Source organism: Polypterus senegalus, chromosome 11 (assembly GCF_016835505.1).
Source record: "Polypterus senegalus isolate Bchr_013 chromosome 11, ASM1683550v1, whole genome shotgun sequence".
Classification (NCBI taxonomy): domain Eukaryota; kingdom Metazoa; phylum Chordata; class Cladistia; order Polypteriformes; family Polypteridae; genus Polypterus; species Polypterus senegalus.
Genome location: NC_053164.1, coordinates 51,396,056 through 51,415,253, shown reverse-complemented (window position 1 = coordinate 51,415,253; position 19,198 = coordinate 51,396,056). Strand labels below are relative to the sequence as shown.

General features: G+C 38.0%; 1 protein-coding gene across 2 annotated transcripts in view; it reads left to right on the top strand.

Moving 5' to 3' along the window:
* ash2l (ash2 like, histone lysine methyltransferase complex subunit) overlaps positions 1-19,198 on the top strand; it is a 70,699-nt gene that overhangs the window by 28,689 nt on the left and 22,812 nt on the right. Inside the window, exons 7-9 of one of the 2 annotated variants that reach the window (XM_039768600.1) lie at positions 1,512-1,607; positions 7,361-7,436; positions 8,139-8,156. In XM_039768600.1, the coding sequence (XP_039624534.1) occupies positions 1,512-1,607; positions 7,361-7,436; positions 8,139-8,156 (190 nt within the window). The remainder of the gene's footprint in view (positions 1-1,511; positions 1,608-7,360; positions 7,437-8,138; positions 8,157-19,198) is intronic. The other variant, XM_039768601.1, reaches the window with a different exon arrangement.

Here is a 19,198-nt window from a genome sequence, read left to right as displayed (position 1 = left end):
AATTGCGTATATTCTGTTAGGAAAACCAGACATTGCTGCAGATTGCCTTTTTAAACTAGCCTGTACACCTACACCATAAAGAAACTGTCAGTAGCGCCTCATCACTCGATTTATGATTTCAAGCACTATGGACATGGCAGAGCTGAAGTTTGGCTGAGATATTCCTGACGTTAAGACCAGTTCCCCCTGCTAGAGGCCTGTTGCCAGAAAGCTAATTGTTGTTAAAACCTGATTATGAACAGGTATAAACCAATTATGGGCAGTCTATCTTTCAAATGCTGAGCTCAATTCATCCCACAGTTCTAAGATAATGACTGTTGAGACCAGTCATCATCATGGGCAAAAAAAAAAAAACTTGCTGGTTCCTAAAAGCTCACTCCCTTTGCATATGGCTATTTGAGTATTCTTCAAGTAGCACCATACAAACCATGTTGTATCAAATCATTAGGCTATGAATATGACATTTGTAGCTTTTTATACTTAGGGTGTGAATCACACTTGCGTTTTTACTGCGCTTTGGTTTCTAATCCAGAGAAGTGATGACAGGTAGGCTATTTGAACTTACAAAAAGAAAAGTTCTCCGCTGCAAATATGCAGCACTAGCCCTATTAAAAATGAAGAAAAAATAGAGACTCTACATCATATTCATCACTTTTGAAGTTTAATGTTTGTTGTGTCGAAGAACATAGTAAAGTCTTGGTGATGGGAATTATTAAACGTGTGAGTCATCATTTAGCTGGTTTCCCTACATTTTCCTTCCTTATTAAGGTTGTCATCTCCTGCTTTGTCTGAAATGTTGTATACATATGGGTAAGAGTTGCAATAAATATACACAAGTACTCCCATCAAGTGGCCTTTTATAAATCCTGACTTTTGCATGGAAAGCTGCCTGTGCATATTAAAGGCCTGTTCTTGTGCATATAAAAGTTTTACAGAATAGCCTCCCCAGTCAAGTATAGAATTAGAATAATTTGTCAGATATATACATCTTACTGTACAGCCTCTAATGTCTGGTAATTTAGGAACTGCGTTTATTTTCCTTGTTTTCAGCCTAGAAGAAATTAGAATTCATGGGAAGAAGGTCAAAAGCTGCATACAATTTTCTATTGCTTGTAATCCACTGCAAAGGAAACACTTTTTCAAGGTCAATTACTGTTAGTTGTTAACAAACCTGTGAATCACAACTCACTTTTGAATTTCCTTCAGAGATTTCTAGTAACACATTTTTTTTTTTTTTTTTTTTATCTTAGCGATATAACACAATTAAAACACTGTCAGATAAAACCTTTGGTCTGAATTCTCTTTGTGTTAGTAATTTATAGATTTAACATAAGCTTAATTTGCCATTTGCCATTTTTGTTATAAAGGGGAATATTAGAAAATCCACATACATTGCCTTGAGCAGAGAAACTCAAAGGTTGCTGCATGTACAGTATATGGTTCATGTTTTTTACTCTGCTATTAATGTTTTGGCAAATATAAAGCTAATGTATTTTTGCATGTATAAATAGAGCAAAGAGCGGGATGTGTTTTTGGTGAAGGAGCATCCAGATCCTGGAAGCAAAGACTCGGAGGAAGACTATCCAAAGTTTGGCCTTCTTGATCAGGTATTACATATTTTTGAACCAAGAACTTTATGCTTATATGATACTTTTGAGTTTGTAAAAGCCTGCAGCAGAACTGGTTCTAAAGTGATAAAATGACTAAAATCACTTTGTGGTCTCACAAAATCTTGAAAAAAAATACTTTATAAAAAAATTACTAATATTCTTTGATGTATTGTTGCAAATTGTAGTAAAACTGTGACTTTTGAATGTAAGCTTTGTATGGAAGTGATGCTTTGTATGATAATGTGAGCAAAAGGAACTAAGCTGTACCACTAAGTTGCATGCTACACCTTAAAAGAGTCACCAGAACAAGTAACTGTCAGAGTCATTAAGATCTTCTAGTCACAACAACCAACCTAATGAGCAGTTTGTTCTGTCCAGCTTTCTTACGCGCCATGAGTGAAGTAAGTGGTACACTTAGGCCGGAGTTATACTTCACGCGACGCATGCTGCAGAGGACGCTCCTGCTACGCAAGCGTTGTAGTGTTTATACTTACGTGTGTACTTTACGTAAATCTGGAGGAATCCACCAGGTGGCAGTGCGAGATATTATCACAGTGAGAACATGTTCGGCTTCTCTGTGTAGTGAATTGCCTAGAACACTCATTAAATTCCAATAACACCTTACCTCAATATCTCTGAAAAGGATGTTTATTGATTAAATCCATAAATCCAGGGATGTGTCCATTGGGCACGACTGAGAAACAATCCCTGGACGAGGTCTCAGCTCATCGCAAGGTGAATAAAAGCACCCACATACACTAGCGTCATTTTAGAGGCACCAAATCTGCATATCTTTGGAAAGAAACCGGAGCACAGTGTGGAATACAAGCAGGATATACCAGCAACATAACTCCCTGCTACAAAAAACAAAAAAAAAAAAAATAGGCGGCACAAAGATGTTATGTGAGACTTTTAAAATGCATCGTGTCATTACGATCCGGAATATGCGACGCTTGAATATAAAGGCACCACGAATGCATCTGTATGTCGGCATTTTGCTTCACCACATTGAACCATTCATCAAACAGTGAAGCACGCACATCGATCCCTGTAGGATCTGCATAGAGGCTTTCTGTCACATGTAGATATTAAACAGAGACTCTGACGTCACATTCCGACTTTTAGCACACTGCGCCCCCAGACTTTTTGCTGGTACTGCAACTCGCGCACGTGTCGCATTAATTTCCGAGGACCTGCTCAGAGGACGCGTGAAATGAACTCTGGGAACGCGTGGCAGCCATGATGCGGTCACGTACGTGTTCTGAGCGTGAAGTATAAATCGGCCCTTACAGTGCATCCAGAAAGTATTCACAGCGGATCATTTTTTCCACATTTTGTTATGTTACAGCTTATGCCAAAATGGATTAAATTCACCTTTTTCCTCAGAATTCTACACACAACACCCCATAATGACAATTTGAAAAAAGTTTACTTGAGATTTTTGCAAATTTATTAAAAATAAAAAATATTGAGAAAGCACATGTACATAAGTATTCACAGCCTTTGCCATGAAGCTCAAAATTGAGCTCAGGTGCATCCTGTTTCCCCTGATCATCCTTGAGATGTTTCTGCAGCTTAATTGGAGTCCACCTGTGGTAAATTCAGTTGATTGGACATGATTTGGAAAGGCACACAACTGTCTATATAAGGTCTCACAGTTGACAGTTCATGTCAGAGCACAAACCAAGCATTAAATCAAAGGAGTTGTCTGTAGACCTCCGAGACAGGATTGTCTCGAGGCACAAATCTGGGGAAGGTTACAGAAAAATTTCGGCTGCTTGGAGGCCACTGTGCTCATTGAGACCTTCAATCATCCATAAGTGGAAGAAGTTCGAAACCACCAGCACTCTTCCTAGAGTGGGGCAGCCACCTAAACTGAGCAATTGGGGGAGAAGGGCCTTAGTCAGGGAGATGACCAAGAACCGGTCACTCTGTCAGAGCTCCAGAGGTCCTCTGTGGAGAGAGGAGAACCTTCCAGAAGGACAACCATCTCTGCAGCAATCCACCAGTCAGGCCTGTGTGGTAGAGTGGCCAGATGGAAGCCACTCCTTAGTAAAAGGCACATGGCAGCCTGCCTGGAGTTTGCCAAAAGGCACCTGAAGGACTCTCAGACCATGAGAAACAAAATTTTCTGGTCTGATGAGACAAAGATTGAACTTTTTGGTGTGAATGCCAGGTGTCACATTTGGAGGAAACCAGGCACCACTCATCACCAGGCCAATACCATCCCTAAAGTGAAGCATGGTGGTGGCAGCATCATGCTGTGGGGATGTTTTTCATCGGCAGGAACTGGGAGACCAGTCAGGATAAAGGGAAAGATGACTGCAGCAATGTACAGAGACACCCTGAATGAAAACCTGCTCCAGAGCGCTCTTGACCTCAGACTGAGGCGACGGCTCTTCTTTCAGCAGGACAATGACCCTAAGCACACAGCCAAGATATCAAAGGAGTGGCTTCAGGACAACTCTGTGAATGTCCTTGAGTGGCCCAGACTTGAATCCGATTGAGCATCTATGGAGAGATCTTAAAATGGCTGTGCACTGACGCTTCCCATTCAACCTGATGGAGCTTGAGAGGTGCTGCAAAGAGGAATGGGCGAAACTGGCCAAGGATAGGTGTGCCAAGCTTGTGGCATCATATTCAAAAAGACTTGAGGCTGTAATTGCTGCCAAAGGTGCATCGACAAAGTATTGAGCAAAGGCTGTAAATACTTAAGTACATGTGATTTTTTTTTTTATTTTTAATAAATTTGCAAAAACCTCAAGTAAACTTTTTTCACGTTGTCATTATGGAGTGTTCTGTGCAGAATTCTGAGGAAAAAATAAATTGAATCCATTTTGGAATAAGGCTGTAACATAACAAAATGTGGAAAAAGGGATGCGATGTGAATACTTTCTGGATGCACTGTATACGGCAAAAAAATTTAAATGCACAGTGTTTTTCTGTTACAGTCTCATAAATACATACCTATTTTTCACTGTGGAAGTTCAAAACACAATGTATTTTGTAGAGTGGCACATGAAGTTAGCATGACAATGTTTGAAAGAATCAGTGAAGTACAGTAGAGTACTAGCTTTGTTTTCTACTTGAAAATCTATTTGATTTTCTACTTGAAAATCAAAGCTGGTGGGATAAAACAGTCAGTATTTCCTGTGCATATATACAAGCTGTCAACAAAAAAAGTACTACCTAGGAGCTAAAAATTTTAGTTATCCAGTTTTCAATAAACATAAAGTAGGCAAATAGGATGAAGTTGATGATTTTAGCATGTTCCTTGCTAAGTGGAAGCACAAACTAAATGAAGAAGCTATTACGTTAAATATCTTGATAAATCATACCTGCATTATTTCTTTAAGTAATCTGAAAAATCTTCAACCATTTGTTCTAGTTTTTGATATTAGTAAGATTTCTTTATCTGACCTTAATTCCTTCACCCCTAAATTAACTGCATGTTATAACAATTATTTATAACATTGCGTTGATACTCTAGCTCCTCTTTAAACACAGACAGTATAATTTAAACAAAGGGGCACCTTGGTATGCCCCTGAGCTACAGTATGCTTTATAAAAGCAGCTAAGCATTAATTGGAACACATGTCCTTAAATAACTGTTCTGATTGGATGCTGACCCTCCTGTTCGATATTATTCTACCATCATTAGTACTGATCACAGAAATTATAAGGTTCATTTTTCAACAGTTAATAAGCTTCTACATTCCCACTGTAATTCTTCTTTTTGTACTTAAGAAGTTTGTTGATCTTTTAAAAGATTTTTCAAATATGAATTGCTTCCAGTCATCAGCAATTCAGCACTGCACAACTGCCTTCACTTCAGACCGGAATCAATACTACCTAATCTGTAGTAACATCTTTTCAGTCTTCTCTACTGAGTTACTGAGGTTTTGATGCCAGAGATGATCTGTAAATCTAATGTATCTACATGTAAGCATTGTTCTGTTCCCATTGTTTTAAGTCAAAGCTTGTTTAACTGCTCTCATATATATTTATTAATTCTTCCCTATCCTCTTGTGCAGTCCCTTATTGTTTGAAAATTGCTGCTCTCACCCCTGTTTTCAAGAATACTCGTAATAATCTAAAAAATTTTACAATTATTGCTCAATTTTAAACATCCCTTTCTTGCCAAAAATTTCGAACATCATGTTGCTTTCCAAATATGGGACCATTTGAGCGTTAAGTAAATATTTTGAACTTTTTCAGTCTGCTTTTCATTGTGAACATAGCACTGAAACAGCCTTAGTTCAGGTAACAAATTATTTGCTTTAGGCTCCTGGTTCTGGATTACAGAGTATTCTTATACTTCTTGATCTTAGTTCAGCATTTGTCCTTATTTCTAACACACTACTGGAGTGCCTGTCTTCACTGTGTGTAACTTGTACTGCTCATTCATGGTAATACATTTCAGTTTTTTAAACTGAATAACTGCATTTCTCAAAATTCATTTTTTACCCATCGTGTGCCACAGGATTCAATAATGGGTCTTTGCTTTTTATCACTTACTTCCTCCCCTTGGTTCAATTATACATCATCATGTTCTTCAGTTTCATTGTTATGTTGATGAGATCCAGCTTTATATTTTCTACTAAACTATCTCAGTCGTGTTCCCTCTTTGGTTAGTTGCTTCCATGATATTAAAATTAGGATGAAGCATCATTTGCTGAAGCTTATTAATGCCAAGTCTGAAATTCTCCTTGTGGGCTGTAAAGCTACCCTTTCAAAAAAAACATCTGTATTGCTGACACCCCTATTCCTTTACGCTCTTAAGTCTGGAAGTTTGGTGGTGTTTTGATGACACTCTTGTCTTTTCAATCTCACATTAACACTACATCTCATATTGCCATTTATCACCTTTGTAATATTTCAAGATCTCACTGGCCCTAACTGTCCTAATCTGTGACTGAAACACTAGTTAATGCATTTGTTACATTAATGTTGTAATGCTTTATTGAACACTGCAGTTAATTCAAAATTCTGCTGCACACTGATTGAGTCAAACTAAGGCTCATAGTCACATCACACCTATTCTATACAAACGTCTTCCAGTTAAATACCATACTGACTTTAACATTTTTGTCCGCACTTGAACAGCACTCTATGATCTAGTTCCTAGGTATTTAAAACACCTACTTAAAGATTATACTCACTGCGCTCTTCTGCTTCTGGACTTCTTGTTTCCATGTGAGTTTGGGCTTTCAGTTATGCTTCTGGAACTCCTTCCCTCATTATATCCAGACTCTTGATTTCATTTCTTTATTTATTAAAGCATTTTAAAACCCTCCATAAAAATGTATTCTTAGTGCTTTACATTTTATCTTTGTAAATTGTTCCAAGCAGGCTTATAAAATTATATAGTATTTGTTTAATATATTTTACTGTTTTATGGTTTTATCTTGTAATGTGTCCTTGATTGTTTAGAAAGGTACAGTTAAATAAAATGCATTATTATTGTTGTTTTTGGTGTGCACTTTTTTTTACTTTACCCATACACTAAAAAGCTTTAAAATTTTGGATTCTGGCAAGGACACCAGTCATTGTAGGCACGCTTGGGAGTTATTAAAATGTAAATGTTTGGCATGTCAGAAGAAACTGAAGCATTCAGACAGGGGAGGAACATTTACACTCAATGCAGTAGACTCCAACCACACTTTACTATACAATACAAGGCAGATTCAAGAAATAGATGGAATTCTTCAGATGGAAAGCACCTAATGGAATTATTTGGGATTTTTCAGGATCTTGCTAACATTGGACCAGCTTATGACATTCAAAAACAGAGTGCTTCTGTCAACAGTAGTGGCAGCCTCAATGGTATGTAGCAATAAATCTGATGTTGATTGCATTTTTTTATTATGGCTTGGCTTTGAGTGAGTTTCCCACAAAAACAACACGTTTATATTTATACCTGTTGGAATATTTGAACTGTTGGAAACGCTAAAGTGACTTTTTTGTAGCTACCTGCATAAATAAATTGTGCCTTTTTATTTGAAAGTTTTTCATTTTGTGTTGGATAAGAGTATAGTTTAAGAAAATTTTGTAATACCTTTATATTGTTTTAATTTAACTACTTGGAAGTACCGACATTTACATTTTTCTACAATTTCATCTTTGATAGATCATATGATTTGAACAGGGTAACACCATGAATTATAATGGGGAATGAACTTAAGCCTTGTGCTGTATATTTCAATACTTTAGTTATTAGGCCACATTGTATCTATAAACACATGTTTTGGATATTGGTTATAAAATGCAACAGGATAGCAATTTTTTTAAATGCATAATGTTTTTTCAAAGAAAAGGCAAAGATCAGATTTAAGTTGATTTGAATTTTACAAGGAACAGGATTTCACTTCATATATACATAGTGTAGTTGTGCTTATTTAAATTTTGCATTAGTTGCTGAAAAAGCTCTTTTTCAGAATGTAATAAAATGTTATTTTATATGTATAGTTTTTTTTTTTAAATTGTAAATTTATGATAACACTAAAAAAACTGTAACTTATATTCCAGGTGGATCCTCTTTTACAGGTGAATATTTGACTTGGATAGATTGGATACAGAGATGCTTTTTGCTTCTTTTGTTGATTTTCTTTGCCTGCTTGCCTTTTTCCAGATCCTTGCTAACTATTTTTGTGTGTAGTAGGTTCCCTTTTCCTATGTTCCCACAGTCTACTTGTTCACGTTTGTAACCCTTCCCCTGCCTCAAGATATAATGATGCTTCTGCTTTTTTTTTTCATATCTCAGATGATGTGATGCAGTCAAAAGGCATAACAAACAAAATATGTTATCATAGCAATACATACAGTAATGTTCTGCTCTGATATTTTATGTGGTGTGATCTGTTAAGCAGTATGTGTCAAGAAAAAAAAAGGACACACTGTATAGGACTAAAAGTGATTAATTCATAAAAATAAACATATTTGTTTTACTTTTTATGCATAATTTTACATTATTTACATCAAATAAATGAAATTGCTTTATGAAGTACCATAGAGTTTGAGCACAAGAGTAATACATTTCATTGGCACTGGCAAACACAGCTTAATGTTTTAGGTGTATATACTTTAATTTTAATTTAGCTTTAAATGTTTAGTTTCAACTGCTCAAAGTAGAATTATAAAGAAAGCAGTTATCTGTTTGCCGAACAATTGTACTTTAACTGTCTTTATAGAAAGCAGGAGATAAGTCCTCTAGTAACACTAACATCCTTACAAAGAACACTGGAAACAGTTGACATAGTAAAGGATAGACAAGTGACAATGTTTCTTGCATTACATCTTAACCAAAATTTCAAGAACTGGTATCAGTCTATTTCTAATACATGTATACACTGTACTTTGATTTCTTTATATTATCCAAAGCATTGTGGTTTTAATTGTAACTGTGTACTGAGCACCCATGTGTTAGGTAACCTAGCTGCTCACACTCCACATTCTCACTGTGAAATTCAAGATACTATTTCAAAAGCCTAGTAACTTCATCCTATTTGATCGGATTGTCCAAGCTTTTGCATACATTTTTCTCTCCTTGTAATATCGAATCCAAGTGTAGATAAGCTATTAGCTGCATTTACTTAAAATGCCAAAAGAACCTATTGTTTGCTGTTCTCATGTCTTTCTTTCTGTCCACATGAAACAACCCAGCTCCAATTGGACCGATTTTGTTGAAATTTGGTACAATTACTCCTCAGGGAAATTTGTCTGGAAAGTTCAGGTATTGTTGAGATACTTTGAATAGAGCATGCTGTGCAAATTTTTTAAATGAAAAGCTGTCATATAAATCGCATAGAAAAATTGAAATTGGTTAACTTAAAGTAAAGAATAATAATTCTAATTCTGTGTGACCTTCATTATTAGTTACTTATTGTTTTAAATTTGCCTTTGGGAGAGGTTATTTCATCTTGTATATTTTTCTTTTACACATACAATGGTCGCTCCTGATGGCAAAACAGACTCTGTATTCAAGTTATTGAAACACCAGCAGAGTTTCCCTTGTGAGAACTCGCTGTCACATCAGCATCTTGCATGAACCACTCAACACCAAATCACTACTGCTGCTGCTTGAAGTAGTACCAAGTAATTTAAATGATATTCGTAAACATAAACATCTGTTTGAAAACAGAGATGCACTTTGCATCCTCAATTATTGATTTATACAGTTTATTAGCTAAAATGCCAATCTCACTGAAGAATTTGCTTAAAATTTATGGGTTTCCTGAGGTTATTCAATATAAATTCTACAAATGGCTGCATTCAACATAAGGCTTCAGGTATATCCATATATATCAAATTACATTTTGAAGGAAGCTTATCTGGAAAAAAAATCTTTTATTTTAATAATTTTCAAGAAAAAACAATAACACATTTTTCTGGGAATAAAAGTTTTGATAATATATTAATTCCCCGCAGACACTAAAAAATTTCTCAAAAATCTCTGTGAAGAAAATTCGAACACCATTATAGCCAACAATTCTAGCTGAAGACTTGAAAATAGATTTTAAGTCTGCATTGACTAATTGTTTTAAAATATTATGCTTAAGAAATATGAACTACAATTAGCCATAGACCCTTAGACCCTAAACTGTCAACAACTAGCAACAGTACATCAATCAATGCAATTTTTATATCATTTGATTCAAAGTCCGGTATCTGTGAAATCTTTTTCAGACACCACATGCATTTCTGGCCTTGGTTTTTAACTATATGCATTCTGTGCAGTCTACTAATACATGTAATTATTTATATGGTCATTATAGTCAAGTGAATAAAGTACAGTGAGAATCGTATTTGCATGTACTCAACAACATGTAACATGTTCTCCCACTCTCATACCATGGTAAAAATATGTAACAACCTTAACTTGAAACTTGTTTTCTTTACATGAAAAATCACAGAAAAAGTTTGTCAGAATACTGCAGCCATAACAAAACCTAGGTATCTCATAAAAACCACCTTTATGTTCTGTTAGTGCTGTTATTTTTTAATGTGACTCATCATTATGAGCATATTTAATAAACAAAAATTAAAAAAGTTTTAGAACATTAACTAAATCTCTGAATGTACCTGGAATATTATGCTCTGCATAAATTGTCTAGCTTGTTTTGACATGTACTCAACACACTATGAGACAGTTATGTATTCACAATCATTGTGTACAAGAATTGTTAAAAAGGCTTAACAATGCCTTTACTTCCTCAGATATCTGATTAAACTGTGATTTCTCTGTACATTCTCGCTGTTACAAGTTCCCAATGGAGTCTTCATACAGTCGCTAGACAGACAGGTTATTTGTTGTCAGAATTTGTGAGGCATGAAATACTTTGGAAATGTACACTGTGCTAAAAAGTCAGCACAGAGTTATATAATTTTCCATCGATTGAGATTTCTTGTCAAAAGAAAATCCACATGTCAATGAAATCCAGTAGTTTTGACATCCTCTCCAACTTAAAACCATTATGCCAGCTTTAATACCCAATTCTGCATAATTATTTATTGTAGCCTTCATGCAAAATAGTTTACATGAAAACTTTAAAAAGGCATCTTGTTACTCAGAAAAATGTTTGACGCTTGTGTATGGACCAATTTTCAGTCTGTGGCCTATGCCAAGGAAGACCTTTTCTGAATTAATTCATTTATTAATTTTTCAAATCTGCTTAATTCAGTTCAGTGTTACATGGGGAATCGTCTATTTCGGTAACAGTTGGACACAAGCTTACAAGGCCTTTTCAACAGTTATCATTGTATTAAGTATATACAGTATGTCTTTGGGATGTAGAAAGGACACAGAAGTACCTCCAAATAATTCCATGTAGCCACTGACTTATACACCGACAGTATAGTATTCAGACTTTGAGGCTAGTATTCTAGAGCCTTTAGGTAGCAGCACAAAGCATTGTACCGCCATGTTGCCCAGATAAGTAAAATTCTCATAAAAAATGATGACATCTCTTGACAATTTTGCAGGTTTTTGTTCCAATAAGATTCACAATCAGTGATAATATTTGATAATAACGGATCTCAATTTATTAACTGGTCTTTTTTTCTCTTTTCTCATTCTGTATTCAGAAAAGCACCACAGTATGATTTTTACATTTCTAAGACATTTAGAAATATTTCTGTTTTTGCTATAGCTGTGAATGATTCTCTCTTTTGTTGTTTTCCAAACATTCTGCAGTTTTTCCATGTAGTTTGCTCCCTTCATTGTATCCTAATTATGGCAATTAAAATCAAGCAGATCAGACACCCAGGCAAACAACATGGAGTGATGAAGGGCTACAACTACTTCAGCATCAGACCCAATAATTAATAAATAATTGAATAAATAACCAGATCACTTGGAAAAGCAAGATGAAAATATTGTTAGAAATAAACTACATTATCCCCATATAACTGCTTAGTACATTTTAATAAAAATTTAGCAAACTTTAATTTGTTAATGGATATGTTACAGACTTATAAAGAAGTATGATTAACAGCATGGCAGGTCAGCAATGGTAAGAAGTCGATGTGAAGGTTTGTGAGAACACTGATCTCCCTTGAAGAAGATGAGCGGTGTTTCTTGCAAATTAACAGCTGATCAGGGTCCTTTCTTAATGAGACAGTAAATGGTCCTTTCAAGAATTGTTAAACAGCTGCTTATGTCAGTATGTCACTCTGATGCTCATCCCCTTTGTCTTCAAGAGGCATCACTGTCCTCATGTGTTTTCACACCATACACCTCTCCTCTGCAGAGACTCACACCTGCTACAGGTCGAGTTGTTACACAAACTTAAAAGATATCAAACAATATGAAAGTGGCAAAGTAGTGAATGTTATTGCACGTGAATTTGTCTAGTCCCACTCAACGATCGCAACAATTTTGAGAAACAAGGAGATTTACTTAAATATGGCTGATATTATTGTATCTTATGCTGTAATGCATATTTGACCTCTCCCCTATAATTATTGAGATACGTCCAGTAGCATAACATAACTTGTATGCAAGTTGATAAATACCTGTACTCATAAATAATATTCTCATTATGGTCAGCTAATGTGTTTGTCAAATGAAAATACTGCATGGAGTTGTGACATCACACATGACCGAAGCAAAGTGGCAACGGTCTTACAGTACACACATATGGAAGTTTTGTGCATGGCTCATACAGATCAGTGATGTCACTTTGGTCTCACACAGCATCATCGGGCAATGGAGAACAATATTTGCTTAAGCCAGGAACACAGGGAATTTCTAGGATCATATTCGGCAAACAAGGCAAATACAGCAAAACTCTTCAGCCACTTTCTCTGATCAGCACAAGTTTTAAAGTGTGTTAATAGTTCTTATTTTGAAAAGCTAACCAACAAAAGTTGCAACTTTCTGTTGGTGACAACAGGATTTTTTGTCCAGATTGGTTATGTATGATGTTCAGTTATCTTCATAATTAATACATATGATCTTTACATTGTGCCAGGACCAGTTCTGCAAAACAGCCCCATAGCATCAATCATATATTGCAATATTTTATGGTGAGGTTTTAGATTTCTTCTTGACATGTAACCTTCTAACAAAAGTTTTTAACAGTGAGAGTGAACAGTGTCTCATCTGACCACATACATGATGTCAAACTTAAGCCATAATAATAATAATTTGATTTGTTGAGTTTTGATGCCTTTTTTCTGGCAACCCTTCCATCAAATTGTTGTTTGCAGTAAGTGTTCCTAATAGAGCTGTATTTCTGAAATTACTTGTATTTTGTATTTTTTCCTGTATCTTTATAAGTAAATTAGTTTTATATTTACTATATGTTCTTACATATTTCTATTATATAAAAAAGAATTTGTGTATTAGAACGTGTAATAAGTTGTGCACTTTAATTTTCCAACTTTAGTTTCAGCTTTCCACAGTCTATAGGATGATTTTACTTTTTTTTAGCTGTCTGTCTTCTCCACATCTATATAAGCCTAGGAATGTCTAGTTAGAGTTGTTCACAGTGAACTGAGAATTCACCTGAAGATCGCCAATAGATCTATCAGCTGTTGTTATCAACAACAGAGAAGCACATACTTTGCAATGTATGTTATATTCTGTAAAAACTCTTCCACTTAGCCACATTAATAGTCATTTTCTGGGTTAACCTAAGTTGGCTGGTTGCTGCCTCAAAAGTAGTATTGGAGAACAAATTTATTCAGCTGAGTCCCCGTCATATTCCCTAATGAGGGAAAGACACAAATTTAAGAGTACCCCACCTGGTATGGGTTTACTGGGGCCTCATCCTGGAGCCAAGCCTGTTAGGAGTGCTTGCAGGTGAGGGAGTGATATCCGGGCCTGCTACAGGGTCTAGTCAGGCACAGCCTGAAAGCATGACGTGGGATTGCCCTCCCATGGTCAACCACCTTTAGGACTAGGGACCGGGTGCAGTATAACCTGGACGGTAGTTGAAGGAAGGGGCCTTTGCGGACTGGAACCCAAACACACAAAGTGACTCTCTGGACATAGAATGTCCTCTCACTTGGGGGAAAGGAGCCGGAGTTGTTGGGTGAAGTGGAGAGTTACCAACTATATATAATTGGGCTCATGCCCATCCACTTACTTGGTTCTGTAACCAAACTCCTTAAAAGAGGTTGATCTCTCCTTTACTCTAGAGTTGCCCAGGGGAAAGATGTCAAACAGGACTGGGGTTTTTATTGAGCCCTACTCTATGCTATAATGGAGGTTTACCTGGAGAATGAGGGGGCTGTCTCCTTGCAGAGTGTTGCGGATGGGAGAACTACATGTGCTTATGCATCAAATATCAGTTCAGAGTACCAGGCCTTCTTTTAGTGCCCGGAGGGGATTCTGGAAAGGGTCCCAGCTGTGAACTGCATAATTCTGCTGGACGACTTCAATGCCTATGTGGATAACAATGGAAACTCCTGGAGAGGCGTGATGGGGAGGAACAATTTCCTTAATCTAAACCCGAGCAGTGTTTTGTGATTGGACTTCTTTGCTAGGCATGGTTTGTCCATAACAAACTCTGTTTGAACATAAGGTGGCTCATAGGTGTACTTGGTACCAGAGCACCTTAGGCCAAATGTCTTTGATTCATCTCATAATCGTATCATCATTTTTGCATCCATACAGTGCATCCGGAAAGTATTCACAGCACATCACTTTTTCCACATTTTGTTATGTTACAGCCTTATTCCAAAATCAGAATTCTACACACAACACCCCATAATGACAATGTGAAAAAAGTTTACTTGAGATTTTAGAAAATTTATTAAAAAGAAAAACTGAGAAATCACATGTACATAAGTATTTACAGCCTTTGCTCAATACTTTGTCGATGCACCTTTGGCAGCAATTACAGCCTCAGGTCTTTTTGAATATGATGCCACAAGCTTGGCACACCCATCCTTGGCCAGATTCGCCCATTCCTCTTTGCAGCACCTCTCAAGCTCCATCAAGTTGGATGGGAAGCGTCGGTGCACAGCCATTTTTAAGATCTCTCCAGAGATGTTCAATCGGATTCAAGTCTGGGCTCTGGCTGGGCCACTCAAGGACATTCACAGAGTTGTCCTGAAGCCACTCCTTTGATATCTTGGCTGTGTGCTTAGGGTTGTTGTCCTGCTGAAAGATGAGCCGTCGCTCCAGTCTGAGGTCAAGAGAACTCTGGAGCAGGTTTTCATTCAGGGTGTCTCTGTACATTGCTGCAGTCATCTTTCCCTTTATCCTGACTAGTCTCCCAGTTCCTGCCGCTGAAAAACATCCCCACAGCATGATGCTGCCACCACAATGCTTCACTGTAGGGATGGTATTGGCCTGGTGATGAGCTGTGCCTAGTTTCCTTCAAACGTGACGCCTGGTATTCACACCAAAGTGTTCAATCTTTGTCTCATCAGACCAGAGAATTTTGTTTCTCATGGTCTTAGAGTCCTTCAGGTGCTTTTTGGCAAACTCCAGGTGGGCTGCCATGTGCCTTTTTACTAAGGAGTGGCTTCCGTCTGGCCACTCTACCATACAGGCCTGATTGGTGGATTGCTGCAGAGATGGTTGTCCTTCTGGAAAGTTCTCCTCTCTCCACAGAGGACCTCTGGAGCTCTGACAGAGTGACCATTGGGTTCTTGGTCACCTCCCAGACTAAGGCCCTTCTCCTCTGATCGCTCAGTTTAGGTGGCCGGCCAGCTCTAGGAAGAGTCCTGGTGGTTTAAACTTCTTCCACTTATGGATGATTGAAGGTATCAATGAGCACAGTGGCCTCCAAGCAGCAGAAATTTTTCTGTAACCTTCCCCAGATTTGTGCCTCAAGACAATTCTGTCTCGGAGGTCTACAGAAAATTCCTTTGACTTCATGCTAGGTTTGTGCTCTGAAATGAACTGTCAACTGTGGGACCTTATATAGAAAGGTGTGTGCCTTTCCAAATCATGTCTAATCAACTGAATTTACCACAGGTGGACTCCAATTAAGCTGCAGAAACATCTCAAGGATGATCAGGGGAAACAGGATGCACCTGAGCTCAATTTTAAGCTTCATGGCAAAGGCCGTGAATATTTATGTACATGTGATTTCTCAGTTTTTTTTTATTTTTGATAAATTTGCAAAAACCTCAAGTAAACTTTTTTCACGTTGTCATTATGGGGTGTTTTGTGTAGAATTCTGAGGAAAAAAAATGAATTTAATACATTTTGGAATAAGGCTGTAACATAACAAAATGTGGAAAAAGTGATGCCCTGTGAATATTTTCTGGATGCACTGTATGTTCTAGACATTTGGGTGAAGAGAAGGGCAGAGCTGATTGCTGTTCACCACCTGGGGGTGAGTTAGGTCAGATGGTGGGGAGGAGCGTGGATAGACCTGGAAAGTGCAAGCAAGTAGTGTGGGAGGACTAGAAAGTTCTGGGGGAGACACCTGTCCAGAAGACATTTAACTCCAACTTCTGAATGAGTTTCTCACGCATCCTGCGTTATGCTGGGAACATAGTTTACATGGGCCTTGTTCAAAGCCTCCATTGTGGAACCCACTGTGCAAAGCGCTGCAGCCTGAAAGCCTTAGGTACCTCTCAAGGTGGTAACTTAAGGATCCAATGGTGGACACCAGAGGAGAGTTATGCCATCAGGCTGAGGAGGCCTTCCGTGTATGGTTAGCACAGGAGACTCCTGAAGCAGCAGAGAGATACTGAAAGCCCAAAAGGACTGTGGCCTTGGCAGTCAGGGAAGCAAAACCCCAGGTGTTAGGGTCAATTAGGCTGAAAAAGGTTCTAGCGAACCATCGGGCAACTCAGAAAGGGAAGGCAGGGGTTCATTCAGGTTTTTTTCAGCAAAGGTAGAGAAGTGCTGACCCAGACTGAGAATGTTGTCTGATGGTAGATGGAACACTTTTGGAAGATCCTGAACCCGATGGGCAGAATCTCTGTTGAGATGATAGATCAAGAAAGTGATGGGGAATCAATGCCCACTTCCCTGAGAAAGGTCACTGAGGTAGTTAAACAGCTCTGCAGTGGCAAGGTCCCAGGTGTGGATGAGATCCACACGGATATGCCGAAGAGTCTTGACATTGCTGGACTGTCATGGCTGACATGCCTATTCAGATTTGCATGGTCATCTGGAGCTGTGTGTCTGGAGTGGCAGACTAGGGTGGTGGTCCTTAACTTTAACAAGTGGATCAGAAGGGTGTGCTCCACCTATTAGGGAATCACACTCCTGAGACTCTATCTAGTCATGGAACTGGATGAGCATCCAGGAGGAGCAATGTTCCATCTAGACAGTGTAACAACAGACAAGATCTTTACATACATAAAGATTTTAGAAGGGAAAAGGGAGTACGCCCAATCAGTCTGCATGTGTTTTGTGTACTTAGACAAGGCATATGACTGTGTTCCTCAGAGGATTCTATGGGGGGTCCTGGGAGAGTATGGGGTTCCAGGGACCCTAATAAGGGTTAATCGGTCTCTGTATAATCACAGTGAAAGCTGTGTCTACATACACAAGCAAAAACAAAAGCACCATTTCCAGTGGTGTGGTAATCCACCAGAGGTGTGCTTTGTCTCCTGTCCTGTTTGTGATTTTCATGGACAGGATATCAAGGGGCTCCTGGGGATAGGGACCAGTTTGGTGGCCTTAGAATTGCTTAACTGCTTTTTGCAGATAACATGATCCTGTTGGCCTCAACAGATTGTGAACTCCAGCATGCATTGGCACGGTGTACGACTGAGTGTGAAGCAACAGGGATAAGGATCAGCACCTCCTAATCTGAGGCCATTGTCCTCAGTAAGAAAAAGGTGGACTGTCCTCTTCGAGTGGGAGGTGAGTTACTGTAACTCAGGGAGTTTAAGTACCTCAGGGTCTTTTTCACAAGTGAGGGGAAAAGGGATGGTGAGATCGACAGATGAACTGTGGCAGTGTCACAGTTATATGGTCACTATACCAATCTATAGTGGTGAAGAAGGAGCTGTGTCAGAAGACGAAGCTCTCAGTTTCCCAGTTGACTTTCATCCTTACTCTCATCTATGGTCATAAGCTTTGGGTAATGACCAAAACAATGAGATTGTGGGGACAAGCAGCTGAAATGAGATTTCTACGCAGGGTGGCTGGGATCTCCCTTAGAGAGAGGCTGAGAAGTGCAGACATTTGGAAGAGGCTTGGAGTAGAGCCAATGACTCTTTGCATCGAGAGGAGCCAATTGAAGTGATTCAAGCATCTGATAAGGATGCCTCCAGGGCATCTCCAAGTGTCCCCGTGGAGGTTTTACAGACACAACCAGTTGGAGTTAGACCCTGGGGAAGAACCAGGGCTTGCTGGGGAAAGGGACGCATTGGCCTCACTGTTTCCCCCGCGAGCCAGTTTCAGATAAGCTGTGGAAAATTAAAGCACTTCCTCATGCTAGCCTAGTCACCTTTTGCGAGACAAACAGTGACCTTGTACTTTATAAACCAAGGTTGTAGGGGTATTTTATAATCTGAAATAACAATAAATTTTGGGCTACTTTCTGGGTTTTGCAGATGTCATCCTGATACAGGGAAACTGTTAGAGGTGGAATTTGGTAAAGCATACAGTTGCAGGCAGGCATGGCTTTTGACATGCATAAAATTAAAGGTGAAAAAATGCATTTAAAAATGCTAGAAATTCATCAGCCATACAAGTACTGCTTTTTACCCCTTTATTGTGCAGAAGTAATTAGTGTCTTGATTAATTTGCATAAATTATGCAATATATAAACCATCTGTCACATAAAAGTATAATATTTGGCATATGGTGTTGTCTTTTCATGAAGAAAATGGAATTTATGAAAACATTTAAACATAGCAGAGTTTTAAAATGTTACTAATTAAATTAGTATTCCTGCATATAAACCACATTCAGACAGAGGATGACTAGGCGAACACAGGACATTTGTTAGGCTATATACTATGATGCTACTATACCAATCTACAATACTGAAGTTTATGAATAAAAAAAATTTAAACTTTATGGGGAAATAATTCTAAAACTAAGTATGCAGTATTTTTTTTTTATTATCACCCAGTGTTTTTTGTAATAAATATATACATTGTTCATTTTAAGATTTCGCAATTTATAGTATGTTTGAATTATGCTGTTAACTGTGGTGGCA